The sequence below is a fragment of the Salmo salar genome, chromosome ssa17, assembly GCF_905237065.1.
Source record: "Salmo salar chromosome ssa17, Ssal_v3.1, whole genome shotgun sequence".
Classification (NCBI taxonomy): Eukaryota; Metazoa; Chordata; class Actinopteri; order Salmoniformes; family Salmonidae; genus Salmo; species Salmo salar.
In genome coordinates this window covers 18,297,962-18,313,870 of record NC_059458.1, presented here as the reverse complement: position 1 = coordinate 18,313,870, position 15,909 = coordinate 18,297,962, and the positions used below count along the sequence as shown (strand labels likewise).

Sequence of the window (15,909 nt, the reverse complement as noted above, 5' to 3'; positions counted from 1 at the left end):
CGCTGCTCCATTATGACAGGAGAACAGTACTGATACTATGACAACAGTAACTGACTACACGTCAATCAGGACAGTGTATATCAAAAGACTAATCTTCCATGATAATACTAACAAAAAGGGAGAAATTAACCTCATCCAGGAACAATGTAAAGCACCCACTTGATCTTACATGAGACGTTTCATACTATAGTTCTGTTAGGTTATGTTATGTGAATTATCAGTTTGAGTCCTGGCCCTTGCTTACCTGGTCAAAGAGCTGTTTGCCGGTGGTGTTGGGCTGGATGGCAAACTCCAGCTCTGCATCCATGGTGGTCACCCGCACATTAATCTACAAAACAGGTTTGCATGTTATTTGCCAGTTTGCATGTAATGTTCCATTCACTGTATTGCTGTACTGTAGGCTGTCAACCTTTCACACGACACCGTCACCACTGTGTGCCGTGGTCAGCGTTTCAGGAAGTGTCAGACGCAGCTTTAACACATTTAAAATGGTAGTGAGTCAGCCATTTTGGTGGACATGAAATGAACAAACTACATTTCAGTTTGTTTTAGTGCAGAAGACTGAACGCTCCTCAAGGGAGCAACAAAGGCCTTCCAGCAAGACAGAGAACTGAAGGAGTGTTGTGTGTGTGTGTTTTGAATGGGCTAATGCAGTGCCTGTGTGTGTGTCTTTTTGCCCTCTCAGCACTCAGTGTGTGCTCCCCTTCCTAGCAGACGCCTCCTCCTCCCTGTGAGGCGGAGCAGAGGAGCGAGGCAGCCATTGGCTGCTGCTGTCTGAGCTGCACTAGGCTGGCCTGGCACCAGACCTGACACACAGCTGATAGAATAGGCCTGACCCAGAGGGCATCCTCCATGACTGACACACCCGTTCTCCATCCCTGTTTACCCCACACACACACACACACACACACACACCTCCTCACGGAGAAAGAGAGAGGTAGAGGGGAAAATAAAAAAAGACCGTGCGATACACAGAGAGAGAGAAAGATGATGCCGAGTGGCGGCCAGCTGCACTCCAATCCGGATAGTGCAGCTGTGGGCGACTAAGGTTACAGTACCTTAGTGGCTCATTGAGAGAAGCAGCTTCCCTTGCTCGCCCCTCTTCCTATCATGAATTACCCATGAAACCTCAGGACAGGAACACAACACACACATTCTCTATTCCCGTTTACCCTAACACACACACACACACACACACACACGTCATTACTTATCCAGAAAACGTTTAAATATCCAGCACAGTACTGGGACTCTCTCTCACAAAAATCACACTGTAGAGATTGTGCATCTGCCTCTGTCTCGCTAGCATTAATTAGCCATGAAACCTGTACGCTCGCTCTGCCCCACTAACTATTCAGCATTCTCCAATGAAAGCACAAGTAACCGGTGTGAAATGGCTAGCTAGTTAGCGGGGTGCGCGCTAATAACGTTTCAATCGGTGACGTCACTCGCTCTGAGACCTTGAAGTCGTTGTTTCCCTTGCTCTGCTTTTGTGGAGTGATGGGTAACGATGCTTCAGGGGTGTCAGTTGTTGATGTGTGCAGAGGTGTCCCTGGTTCGAGCCCAGGTAGGGGCGAGGAGAGAGACGGAAGCTATGCTGTTACACACATGCGACCAATCCCCACCTGCATCCTAGTACAGCACAGGAAAAGGCAAGCAGACTAGAGCTACAACTCTGATAGGAAGAAATGTATATACCAAACATGCTAACAGATGTATATTGAGCAGACCAATCAAGTCAAATTGTTTGTGTCACATGCGGCGAATACAACAACTGGTATATGCTTTACCTTGAAATGCTTACAAGCCCTTCAATGATGCAGAGTTGAAAAATAATACCAATAAAAACTAGAGGAATAAAATGAAATACACAAGAATGGAGCTATATACAGGAAGTACCAGTACCAGATCAATGTGGAGCTATATACAGGGAGGACCAGTACCAGATCAATGTGGAGCTATATACAGGGAGGACCAGTAACAGATCAATGTGGAGCTATATACAGGGAGTACCAGTACCAGATCAATGTGGATCTATATACAGGAAGTACCAGTACCAGATCAATGTGGATCTATATACAGGAAGTACCAGTACCAGATCAATGTGGAGCTATATACAGGGAGTACCAGTACCAGATCAATGTGGAGCTATATACAGGGAGTACCAGTACCAGATCAATGTGGATCTATATACAGGGAGGACCAGTACCAGATCAATGTGGAGCTATATACAGGGAGTACCAGTACCAGATCAATGTGGAGCTATATACAGGAAGTACCAGTACCAGATCAATGTGGAGCTATATACAGGGAGGACCAGTACCAGATCAATGTGGAGCTATATACAGGGAGTACCAGTACCAGATCAATGTGGAGCTATATACAGGGAGTACCAGTACCAGATCAATGTGGAGCTATATACAGGGAGTACCAGTACCAGATCAATGTGGAGCTATATACAGGGAGTACCAGTACCAGATCAATGTGGAGCTATATACAGGGAGTACCAGTACCACATCAATGTGGAGCTATATACAGGGAGTACCAGTACCAGATCAATGTGGAGCTATATACAGGGAGTACCAGTACCAGATCAATGTGGAGCTATATACAGGGAGTACCAGTACCAGATCAATGTGGAGCTATATACAGGGAGTACCAGTACCAGATCAATGTGGAGCTATATACAGGGAGTACCAGTACCAGATCAATGTGGAGCTATATACAGGGAGTACCAGTACCAGATCAATGTGGAGCTATATACAGGGAGTACCAGATCAATGTGGAGCTATATACAGGGAGGACCAGTACCAGATCAATGTGGAGCTATATACAGGAAGTACCAGTACCAGATCAATGTGGAGCTATATACAGGGAGTACCAGTACCAGATCAATGTGGAGCTATATACAGGAAGTACCAGTACCAGATCAATGTGGAGCTATATACAGGGAGGACCAGTACCAGATCAATGTGGAGCTATATACAGGGAGTATCAGTACCAGATCAATGTGGATCTATATACAGGGAGGACCAGTACCAGATCAATGTGGAGCTATATACAGGGAGGACCAGTACCAGATCAATGTGGAGCTATATACAGGGAGTACCAGTACCAGATCAATGTGGAGCTATATACAGGGAGTACCAGATCAATGTGGAGCTATATACAGGGAGTACCAGATCAATGTGGAGCTATATACAGGGAGGACCAGTACCAGATCAATGTGGAGCTATATACAGGAAGTACCAGTACCAGATCAATGTGGAGCTATATACAGGGAGTACCAGTACCAGATCAATGTGGAGCTATATACAGGGAGTACCAGTACCAGATCAATGTGGAGCTATATACAGGGAGGACCAGTACCAGATCAATGTGGAGCTATATACAGGGAGGACCAGTACCAGATCAATGTGGAGCTATATACAGGGAGTACCAGTACCAGATCAATGTGGAGCTATATACAGGGAGTACCAGATCAATGTGGAGCTATATACAGGGAGTACCAGATCAATGTGGAGCTATATACAGGGAGTACCAGATCAATGTGGAGCTATATACAGGGAGGACCAGTACCAGATCAATGTGGAGCTATATACAGGGAGGACCAGTACCAGATCAATGTGGATCTATATACAGGGAGGACCAGTACCAGATCAATGTGGATCTATATACAGGGAGGACCAGTACCAGATCAATGTGGATCTATATACAGGGAGGACCAGTACCAGATCAATGTGGATCTATATACAGAAAGTACCAGTACCAGACCAATGTGGATCTATATACAGAAAGTACCTGATCAATGTGGAGCTATATACAGGGAGTACCAGATCAATGTGGAGCTATATACAGAGATTACCAGATCAATGTGGAGCTATATACAGAGATTACCAGATCAATGTGGAGCTATATACAGAGATTACCAGATCAATGTGGAGCTATATACAGAGATTACCAGATCAATGTGGAGCTATATACAGAGATTACCAGATCAATGTGGAGCTATATACAGAGATTACCAGATCAATGTGGAGCTATATACAGGGAGGACCAGTACCAGATCAATGTGGATCTATATACAGGGAGGACCAGTACCAGATCAATGTGGATCTATATACAGGAACAGTACCTGATCAATGTGGATCTATATACAGGGAGCAGTACCAGATCAATGTGGATCTATATACAGAGAGTACCAGTACCAGACCAATGTGGATCTATATACAGAAAGTACCTGATCAATGTGGAGCTATATACAGGGAGTACCAGATCAATGTGGAGCTATATACAGAGATTACCAGATCAATGTGGAGCTATATACAGGGAGTACCAGATCAATGTGGAGCTATATACAGAGATTACCAGATCAATGTGGAGCTATATACAGAGATTACCAGATCAATGTGGAGCTATATACAGAGATTACCAGATCAATGTGGAGCTATATACAGAGATTACCAGATCAATGTGGAGCTATATACAGAGATTACCAGATCAATGTGGAGCTATATACAGGGAGGACTAGATCAATGTGGAGAAGTACAAGATGAGATAGACACAGTAAAGTGACTAGATATGAGGATAGATAACAGGTAAAATAAAGAACAGCAGCAGCGTAAAAGTGTGTGTAAGTATGTTGGAGTCATTAAAACTTGTTTTTCAACCACTCCACAAATTTCTTGTTAACAAACTATAGTTTTGGCAAGTCGGTTAGGACATCTACTTTGTGCATGACAAGTAATTTTTCCAACAATTGTTTACAGACAGATGATTTCACTTATAATTCACTGTGTCACAATTTCAGTGGGTCAGAAGTTTACATACACCAAGTTGACTGTGCCTTTAAAAAGCTTGGAAAATTCCAGAAAATGGTGTCATGGCTTTAGAAGCTTCTGATAGGCTAATTGACATCATTTGAGTCAATTGGAGGTGTACCTGGGGATATATTTCAAGGCCTACCTTCAAACGCAGTGCTTCTTTGCTTGACATCATGGGAAAATCAAAATCAGCCAAGACCTCAGAAAACAAATTGTAGACCTCCACAAGTCTGGTTCTTCCTTGGGAGCAATCTCCAAACGCCTGAAGGTACCACGTTCATCTGTACAAGCAATAGTACGCAAGTATAAACACCATGGGACCACGCAGCCGTCATACCGCTCAGGAAGGAGAGGCGTTCTGTCTCTTAGAGATGAACATACTTTGATGTGAAAAGTGCAAATCTGTCCCAGAACAACAGCAAAGGACCTTGTGAAGATGCTAGAGGAAACAGGTACAAAAGTACCTATATCCACAGTAAAACGAGTCCTATATCAACATAACCTGAAAGGCCGCTGAGCAAGGAAGAAGCAACTACTTTTTGGAGAAATGTCCTCTGGTCTGATGAAACAAAAATAGAACTGTTTGGCCATAATGACCATCGTTATGTTTGGAGGAAAAAGGGGGAGGCTTGCAAGCCGAAGAACACCATCCCAACAGTGAAGCACGGGGGTGGCAGCATCATGTTGTGGGGGTGCTTTGCTGCAGGAGGGTCTGGTGCACTTCACAAAATAGATGGCATCATGAGGCAGGAAAATGATGTGGATATATTGAAGCAACATCAAGACATCAGTCAGGAAGTTAAAGCTTGGTCGCAAATGGGTCTTCCAAATAGACAATGACCCCAAGCATACTTCCAAAGTTGTGGCAAAATGGCTTAAGGACAACTAAGTCAAGGTATTGGAGTGGCCATCACAAAGCCCTGACCTCAATCCTATAGAAAATGTAACCTAACTCAGTTACACTAGCCGTGGAAGGCTACCCAAAACGTTTGACCCAAGTTTAAATTGTTTAAGGCAATGCTACCAAATACTAATTGAGTGTATGTAAACTTCTGGCCCACTGGGAATGTGATGAAAGAAATAAAAGCTGTAATGAAATCACTACTATTATTCTGACATTTCACATTCTTAAAATAAAGTGGTGATCCTAACTGACATAAGACAGGGAATTTTTACTCGGATTAAATGTCAGGAATTGTGAAAAACTGAGTTTAGATGTATTTGGCTAAGGTGTATGTAAACTTCCGACTTCTACTTTAAGTCTATGACCTCCTCCCTGTAGGCTGTCTCATTGCCGTCGGTGACCAGACCTACCACCGTTGTGTCATAGGCCTACCACTGTTGTGTCGTTAGACTACCACCGTGTTGAGGGTCAGCGTGGCGGAGGTGTTGTTACCTACCCTCACCACCTGGGGCCGAGCCGACCGGAAGTCCAGGATCCAGTTGCAGAGGGAGGTGTTCAGTCCCAATGTCCCTAGCTTGGTGATGAGCTTGGAAGGGACTATGGTGTTGAACGCTGAGCTGTAGTCTATAAAACAGCATTCTCATATGGTTATTTCCCCTCTTATCCAGGTGGGAGAGGGCAGTGTGAAATGCAATTGAGATAACATCATCTGTGGATCTGTTGGGGCGGTTCGCAAATTGGAGTGGGTCCAGGGTGTCTGGGATGATGGTGTTGATGTGGGTCATGACCAGCCTTTCAAAGCACTTAATTACAGATGCGAGTGCTACAGGACAATAGTCATTTAGGCAGGTTACCTTGGAGATCTTGGGAACAGGGACAATGGTGATCAGCTTGAAACATGTTGGGACAAGGAGGTTGAAAATGTCCGTGAAGACACTTGCCAGCTGGTCTGCACATGCTTTGAGAACACGCCCTGGTATTCAGTCTGATTGTTAACCTGTTGAAATGTTTTACTCACATCGGCCACAGAGTGAGATCACAGTCATCCGGATAAACAGGGGCTGTCATGCAAGTCGGGGGATGGGATTAGAAGGGAATATGTATACATATAAACCAAACCACCACCACAACACAGGCACAAGGTCAAGTCTTTCCTAACCTTTCACGTGTGAGTTCCAAATATCTCCAACCGTCGCCCCTGCGGGAGTTTATTCATGTGCGTGATGTCAGAATGCTCTCACTGTTCCAAAATGTGATTGCTACGTAACAGAAGTTACCCGCGCTGCCCTCAAACCAAGGCCTGCTAATTACCTTTAAGCTATGTTTCAACTTGTCAATTTCAAATGATTTTCTAACAAGTTTTCTATTCTAACAGTTTGAATTGAGATGTGTTCCACCTCCTCGTTAATTCACATAAGAAGTAGCCCATTTCACTGTTGCGGACAATTTTTGTTTGAGGCTTTACTGAGCCCGACAAACTTCTCTCTTCAACGAGAGCTCAAGCACTCATTTTACATTTGAGTCATTTAGCAGATGCTCTTATCCAGAGCGATTACAGTAGTGAATACATACATTTCATATTTTTATGGGTTTTTTTGTCTTTTGTACTGGCCCCCCGTGGGAATCGAACCCACAACCCTGGCTTTGCACACACCATGCTGGCGTTGCACACACACACACTCTACCAACTGAGCCACAACGAAGGTTACTCCATAGTGTTTCCCCAGATCAAGTATGAAAACATTGTGCATCTAGTCAGAACAGGCCTTGCACAAACGTTTTCCCCCAGTACATTTTCAGGCTGGCGTCCGCATTGCCTTCATGTTTATTTTCCTTACAAATTGGACTTTAGACGTGTGCGTTCCTATCAAAGTAAGTGTCTTATTTTCTGTATATAGTGTTGTTTCTACTGTAGCACACCGTATGCATGTATGGATCCTAATGCATTTACTGTGTTATTCGCGGTTTCGGGTACTGGTGACAAATCATGCATTCAGATTCTTGCATAGATTGTAATGGACACGTGTGTAAAATACTTTTTGGAATGTTGTACTGATTATGATGAGCTAATGCTAAGCTATTTGCCGGCTATGTGTGGCGCCATGTTTGTTGACATTATTCAATGCATTGTGGTTGTCACGTAAGCGTCTGTCAGACCAAAGATGTTATAACAAGGGATAGTTCACTCGACTAACGTATGGTTCTTTCAAGACAACTGTGAACTCGGAAAAATACTAGCTAAAATCATGACGTCAATGATCTTCAGGTCGGAAAGTCAGTGCTCTAGAAAGAGGCCCGAGTTGGAATTCCGAGTTGGATGACCATTAAAAAATAAATACTTTTTTTTTTTTTTTTAAATCAGTCGGAGCTGTGGTACATTATAAACAAGCCCAGCTGTTAGCGACGTAACTTATGTTTTGTTTTTGTCAGCGCAACCTGTTATTTGGACTGGTTTATGGAATGAGTTTAGCTGTGGATGTGTTCCGTGTTATGTTTGGATGATGAAGTTCACATTTATCTTTTACAATAAAAAAAAGGTAAAAAATTGTGGAATAAAGTTGTGAAGACCTTTATTTCCCATCAGTACAGAACATTGTTTAGATGCTTTTCAGACAACTGTGCTGTTTAGACGCGTTTGTTGCATCATACTTTGATGCTACTGTTCCAGTCACGTTTGTGATCGTACGCTGCAGGAACCACTCGACAATGATCGCAAATACGTGATTGTACGCGTTAAAAGTAACAAGTCTTTCCTAAAGAGCTAACCAATAGCGATAAACTGACTTGGACAGACCATGCCTTAGTCCCGTGTTATATTATGAGGTAGCGACATGCAGTGTCCGCAGGACAAACGGACCCCTTGTTTGGTATCACAGTGACAAAGCTGTTATGGAGAGTCAAGTGCTTAACTTGTTTTTCCGATAGATGTCCTGAATGTCCCTTTCCTGGTGTTTGTGTGGGGGCTGCCTGCCACCAGCAATCAGCTGTGAAAGTGCTGACCTTTGTTAGACTTCACCCTGCGTGTGTCTGCCCGTCTACATCTCTGGGTCTGTATGCCTGTGTGTGTACATGTGTGTGCCTGTGTATGTGTGTTTATGCCTGCATGTGTATCTGAGCCAAAAACACAACTAGCCCACGGTGTGTGAAGGCGAAGAGAGTAGTCTAGCTATAGCCAGGCAGACAGACGGCTCCCCATAATCCCTGGCTGTCCCGTGTGTGTACAGAAGGAAAGGGGGAGGAGAGACGTGCTTTAGCACCCACACAGCTAAGCATGTCCTCTGAAAACACCACTGAACCAAGCCCCAGTTACTCATGACACCCCAAATACAGTACATAAACCATCAATGTGATACAACGGGTGGATTTCAACCTAAAAACAGTACAGCAGCACAGCACCGGTTCTGATTCTGGCCTAGAAGAAAACGGCACAAGAATCTAAGGAGGACTCATATTAGGTCAATTGGGAGTGTGATCAGGAGGTGTGTGAGGGACATGGTCAAAGGGATCTGTCTTCTGCCTCTAGCGGTCATGTTTCCCACCATCCATGTGACTGAGCCAGTAGGGGCAGAGCTAAATGTGGACAGTCAAATGCCACAGAGAGGCCATGCATGAACAGAGTGGTGATGAAAGGAAGGCCTAATGGACCACACAGTGTGTGTGTGTGTGTGTGTGTGTGTGTGTGTGTGTGTGTGTGTGTGTGAGAGAGAGAGAGTTCTAGAAAAGTTAGTTGAGCCACTTTTCAGTCAGAATCTTTATCCTGTTGCTCGACATGGCATCTCTCCATGTTGTTTAGAGGATGAGTCTTCTCTCAGACAATCCCCTCAGTAAATGTGCAGCTGTTTGTCCATAAGCTGTTTACAAAGGCTTTGAGGAGAGGAGACACAGACAGACAGACACTGAGACAGACACTGAGACAGACACTGAGACAGACAGACAGACACTGAGACAGACAGACAGACACTGAGACAGACAGACAGACACTGACAGACAGACAGACACTGACAGACAGACAGACACTGACAGACAGACAGACACTGACGACAGACAGACACTGACAGACAGACACTGAGACAGACAGACACTGACAGACACTGACAGACAGACAGACAGACAGACACTGAGACAGACAGACAGACAGACAGACAGACAGACAGACAGACAGACAGACAGACAGACAGACAGACAGACAGACAGACAGACAGACAGACAGACAGACCTGCTCTCCTTTAGTCAGAGAGGAGTTGTTAATCTGGCCCGCTGAGCAATGAGCAGCTGTCTGTCCGGTTGATTAACCCCCCTACTGGGGAGGGAGGGGAGGAGGAATCCCCACCTACACACGAACTCAGGATCAGGTCGGGTGCTTGTCAACAGAGCACAGGATCAGGAAGCGCTCCACTCAGACTCATGTTCAGTTTGCTTGAACGTTTGCTACATTGCGGAACGGTTTGTAATGAACAACACATTTTTCCAAAACGTTCTGGTATGTACTTGAACAGACAGATAGGTTTGCTCCGTTCGGTGGGTGTGGCTTGAAGCAAAAAAAACAGTGGTGCATTTTGAACACACAATCCAACCCCTCCCTGTTTTTAACTGGTCGTTCAGTACAGCACCGTTTCAGTTCAATTAAACATTACATGACATTTTTATGTAGTGAACACAGCCCTGGACAGTGCAGCGCAGGCTAGAATGTTAACTAGGGCCCAGTCAGTCTGTTTGGACTTCAACAGGCAGGCGTGAGGATAATGGATGCTGCTCCAACTTTGTGTTGTTGGTTTATCTATGTGATATGACAGAGCTCACCAAGGCCTTGCAGAGCTTTCACTAGCAGACAGAGATATAGCAGAAAAAAAAGCTAGAAAACAAGGCTGCAATGTCACCCAGTGCCCCCCCCCCGCCACTTACAGCCCCTCCCCTACTCATCCCCTTACCCTTCTTCCACAGGATGTTGACACAGCTCTCCCATTTATATGGGCCCAATTCACACTCAGGCCCTTCTGCAGCAAACCAAACAAGGCAGAGAAAACAGGCACGTCCCTGCAGGGGCCCCTTCCTGTGGGGTCTGTCGGGTCATAAACACCCCCCGCCGAGCTCACGGGAAGGGAGGAGGGGTTTGGTCAGAGTGTGCCAGTTCTTATGTCCAATGAATAATGCAGGTTATTCCGTATAGGCTACCCCAAATTTTAAAATGGGATTAATTAATCCCATCATGAATTGTAGCTGGGTTAACCTAGAGTCTAATCCCAGTCTAAGCCAAGAGAGGGGTTCTAAGATAACATATGGAATTGTTTTAAGATGGTCATAGCAAGAATTATTTAGATATTTGAATTTTAAGACCCCTTAAGGTATAAAAAAATATAAAATAAAAACTGATTGGATAAAACATTGAATTTGGCATTCCTGCTATTAGCCAATAGAAACACATTGAATAACAGATTCACTACATGGTAGAAACTTTTCATTTATTTTTGGGACTAAGTTTGTTCTGAAGTGTCTGTCCTATATCTGAGAGCTATAAGAAAAATCTGGAAATTACTTCGACATGCATTTATCCCTTTATTTTAGGCACTAAACTCTCTCCATATACATTTCCATAAAAACACCATAGTGTTTGTGAGAGTCTCAACTTTCCACAGAGGGGTCACATGAGTGTGTACCCAAACCGTTCGGACGCTACAGACAAGTTGGCAGAAGAGGCTGTACCGACTTCAGACGAGTCTTATGGTTGTCCTAGAGCAAAGCGGTGTACACCATCGTGTTCGTGAGAGTCATCTTTCATAATAGTTTGTAGGCTAAACCCTTCGTACGCCACAAACGTTTTCATGAGAAGACAGATTTTCGGATGTCTCATGGTCTGACAAACACCACTCTAGCTCTGCCACCTTTCACCGCAGATGCGGAAGGGGGATATCGGCAGATGCGGTAGATTGAGATGCAGCCCATGCAAAACATAACATCTCTCTAGCTTAAACAGACAGATTTTGATGGGGATGTTTTTATTACAGTGCCTTCAGAAAGTATTCAGACCTCTTGACTTTTTCCACATTTTGTTGCGTTACAGCCTTATTCTAAAGCTGATTCAATTGTTTTTCTCTCTCATCAATCTACACACAACACCTCATAATGACAAAGCAAAAACAGGTTTGTAGAAATGTTTGCACATTTATTAAAAATAAAAACATGGAATATCACATTTACATAAGTATTCAGACCCTTGACTCTGTACTTTGTTGATTCACCTTTGGCAGCGATTACAGCCCTGAGTCTTCTTGGGCATGACGCTACAAGCTTCTCCCACTCTTCTCTGCAGATTCTCTCAAGCTCTGTCAGGTTGGATGGGGAGCGTGGCCACACAGCTATTTTCAAGTCTGGGCTCTGGCTGTGCCACTCAAGGACAATCAGAGACTTGTCCGGAAAACACTTCTGCGTTGTCTTCGCTGTGTGCTTAGGGTCGTTGTCCTGTTGGAAGGTGAACCTTCACCCCAGTCTGAGGTCCTGGCGCTCTGGAGCAGGTTTTCATCAAGGAGTTCTGTACTTTGCTCCATTCATCTTTCCTGCAATCCTGACTAGTCTCTCAGTCCCTGCCACTGAAAAACATCCCCACAGCATGATGCTGCTGCCACCACGTTTCATCGTAGGAATGGTGCCAGGGTTCCTCCAGACGTGACGCTTGGCATTCAGGCCAAAGATTTCAATCTTGGTTTCATCAGATCAGAGAATCTTGTTTCTCATGGTCAGAGTCCTTTAGGTGCCTTTTGGCAAACTCCAAGCTGGCTATCATGTGCCTTTTACTGAGGAGTGGCTTCTGTCTGGCCACTACCATTAAGGCCTGATTGGTCACCTCCCTGACCAAGGCCCTTCTCCCCTGATTGCTCAGTTTGGCCGGGCGGCCAGCTCTAGAAAGATACTTAGTGGTTCCAAACTTCTTCCATTTAAGAATGATTGAGGCCTTGGGGACCTTCAATGCTGCAGAAATGTTTTGGTACCCGTCCCCAGATCTGTGCTTCAACACAATCCTGTCTCGGAGCTCTACGGACAATTTCTTCGACCTCATGGCTTGGTGTTTGTTCGGACATGCACTGTCTGCTGTGGGACCTTATATAGACAGGTGTGTGCCTTTCCAAATCATGTCCAATCAGTTGAATTTACAACAGGTGGACTCCAATCAAGTTGTAGAAACATCTCAAGGATGATCAGTGGAAACAGGATGAACATGATCTCAATTTAGAGTCTCATAGCAAAGAGTCTGAATACTTACGTAAATTACTTCTGTTTTAAAAATTTTATAAATTTGATAACATGTCTAGAAACCTGTTTTCGCTTTGTCATTATGGGGTATTGTGTGTAGATTGCTGAGAATGTTTTTTTTAGAATAAGGCTATAAGGTAAGAAAATGTCAAATAGGTCAAGGGGTCTGAATGCTTTCCAAATGCACTGTATGTTAATTACAGGGGGCGCGGAAATTGTAGGCCAAGGGGTAATGCACAAATTAAACTTATGAATATTCCAGATAACAATTCAGCCACCCTAAATTCCCCTTGGTGGTTTTTAAGGGCCTTTGAGTGGCCCCTGAGTGGCTGACAAACTCTGGGGGACATACTATTCTCTAGTGCCTTTGACAGTGACCTTAAAGAAAAAGGATGCCTGGCCTGTGTGCCGTGTTGGGGCGGTGCGCTGATGACTCAGGTGAGTCAGAGGATGATGACATCATCAGTGCACGTCTGCGCCTCTCTCCACTGCTATTTCCCCACCACCCCAGATTCCCAATATATCCACAAGGAGAGAGAATAGTGAGTATAGCCAACTGCCATCTTAATCATTTGACAACAGCCAAAACCAGCCCTGCTTAACTCCAGTCTCACACAAGAACAGTTCCCCTACCAGGGCTTCCAAAACACTCCCTCCCCTACAATGTTTTCATCCACTGACCGTAAATCAAACTCCGTATCATAACTAAGCATGAAATCAAAGCAGGAGTTGTGCAATAGAGCCACATGACTCATCCTCTAACCCCATGTCCCGACCTGCTTCTTAAGACATGAACAGAGAAACTAGGAGAAACAGTGAGAATGTTCACTGGTTATCTGATACCATGCACTGCAATGAATGGTTTGTTTTGGCGTCTCTTGTACAGCAGAGGGTCCTGGTATTCTCTCTGTCCAATTAGCTGGAAACAATAGCAGCAGTGTTGCAGAGCCTCTGGCCCTGTGTCTGAGATGGGCTGAGAGCCTGGGAGGCAGACATACACACAGGCCTACACTACATCACACCATGGGTCTTGGAAGGGAACCATCAAGGGCATGGGTGAAGGAGGGTGGGCGGTATAAGCACATACACACTTCCTGTACACTCAAGACACTAGTCTTATCCAGAGCATCTTACAGAAAGTCAACAGTCAGGTCAGTGCATGTGGCCCAAGTAGGAAGTGAAACCACATCCCTTGTGTTGCCAGCAGTACAAACTAAGTTCCCATCGACTGGACAGGAAGCAGTCTGACCAATGAAGACCACAGATGGTTTTGAATTGGTTATCTCGTCCATTCCACTGCATTATAATTCAGTTTATAGTTCCGTTTCTGAGGTCTTACCGGTTTCGGCATGTTTGTCTCCTCTCCTCCCAGCAGCTGAGAAGACAACTGTCACAGAATGGATAGCTTCCCTATTTCACAGGACCTGGGGGACAGAGAAGATCAGTTCAGTTCTGGGGACATTGTAGCAGATCTAATGCAGGTAGAACAGCTGATGCAACACATGGGTAAGACAGAAACCAGGGCAAAGGGGAAGAGGAATGAAAGAGAGGAAAGGGAGTTTAGGACACTGGGTAGAGAGAGGATAACGATAATATTGTCACTGTGGTGTCAGGATCACCAAAGGACTGAAATAAAGCTCAGAAAGTAAAACATCAGATGGACGTTACCAAAACAACTGTTGCACAGAGAAATCTCCAATAACTCGTAATAAAATGGAGTTTTCAGGATCCAAGGGGGGGGGTGAATACTTATGATAGGCAATATCTACTCATTTCTAATTTGATAGTGCTCTTTTCCTTTCTTTTCTAGTTTTCTATCATTAAAGCAAACTTGGTAAGTTATATTGATCATTTGGATTACCTGTGATTTACAGGACACTGCTGCGGGAGGACCTCTCATAATAATGGCTGCAATTGGAGTAATGGAATGGTATCAACCACAAAGAAACTACGTTTGATCAAATTGCTGTTTCAGTAAAGAGTGCAGTGGTAGTGTAATCTCATGACTTGAATCACCTAGTAAGAAGATGTAAGGTTGATTACGCCTGATCCAAATATAGAATGGTTGCCTGGGAGACAATAAAACATGAGACTGAGGGGTCTATTCAAGGCTTTAGCATCATCTCTCAGCACCCAGTCATACATACTATTGCTGCACTGGGTGAAAAGGGTCCATATCAGGGGATATCTTTACATGACACCTTTTTGATATTCTAGAGAATACAGACCATTTGTGGACTTGCACCATATCCGGACAAATTCTGAATCCAGATGTGTCTTTTAGACATATATGATGCTGAAATTACTCTGAATATCACACATGGACATTTCCTATGGCCGGACTCATTCAATATACTGAGATATAGGATGTCACATTTTCTCTCTTCATGTTGACAAATACTGACTGTATACGTCGCATATCTGTGTTTTCTCAGCACATTCCAGATATGCTTTTCTTGGCTGATCTCCATATTTGGATCTTGACATGTTTTTTTGATATGCTGAAAATAAGGACGATTTCTGATGCATTTCTGAGTTTTCCGCACATGCTCAATAATTTGTCGAACATGAAATCCATATTTTTTTCTTTCATGCACAAATCATTTAGAGATTCCCTCCGGATATCATACATGATATGGGCGGATATTGAGTCATTAGATACCCTGAGATGGGCCTACGTGGACATTTGTCAGCACAAGCAATACATATGCTGAGGTGACCGAGGTTCATAATCAGGATCCTGATATGCTTTTTGATATGCTTAATAAGGACCATTTCTGATACTTCTTTGAATTTTGAGGACATGTTCAATAATTTGACAAATATTAAATCCATATAATTCTTTGACACTTGCTAAACGTTTTGTATTCCACCTGCGTAAAGGCACACGCAAACCGCAAGCTAAAAGCACTAACCGGTAGCATAGCAACAAGAATC

At 44.1% G+C, this 15,909-nt stretch overlaps 1 protein-coding gene across 2 annotated transcripts in view; it reads right to left on the bottom strand.

Annotated features, from left to right (window-relative positions):
• LOC106575324 (radixin) overlaps window positions 1-15,909 on the bottom strand; it is a 31,837-nt gene that overhangs the window by 12,549 nt on the left and 3,379 nt on the right. The window contains exons 2-3 of one of the 2 annotated variants that reach the window (XM_014151788.2): window positions 14,312-14,396; window positions 245-328 (exon numbers count right to left, since the gene is read on the bottom strand). In XM_014151788.2, the coding sequence (XP_014007263.1) occupies window positions 245-328; window positions 14,312-14,323 (96 nt within the window). In that variant the 5' untranslated portion in view covers window positions 14,324-14,396. Of the gene's footprint in view, window positions 1-244; window positions 329-14,311; window positions 14,397-15,909 lie in introns of those variants that run through there. The other variant, XM_014151789.2, reaches the window with a different exon arrangement.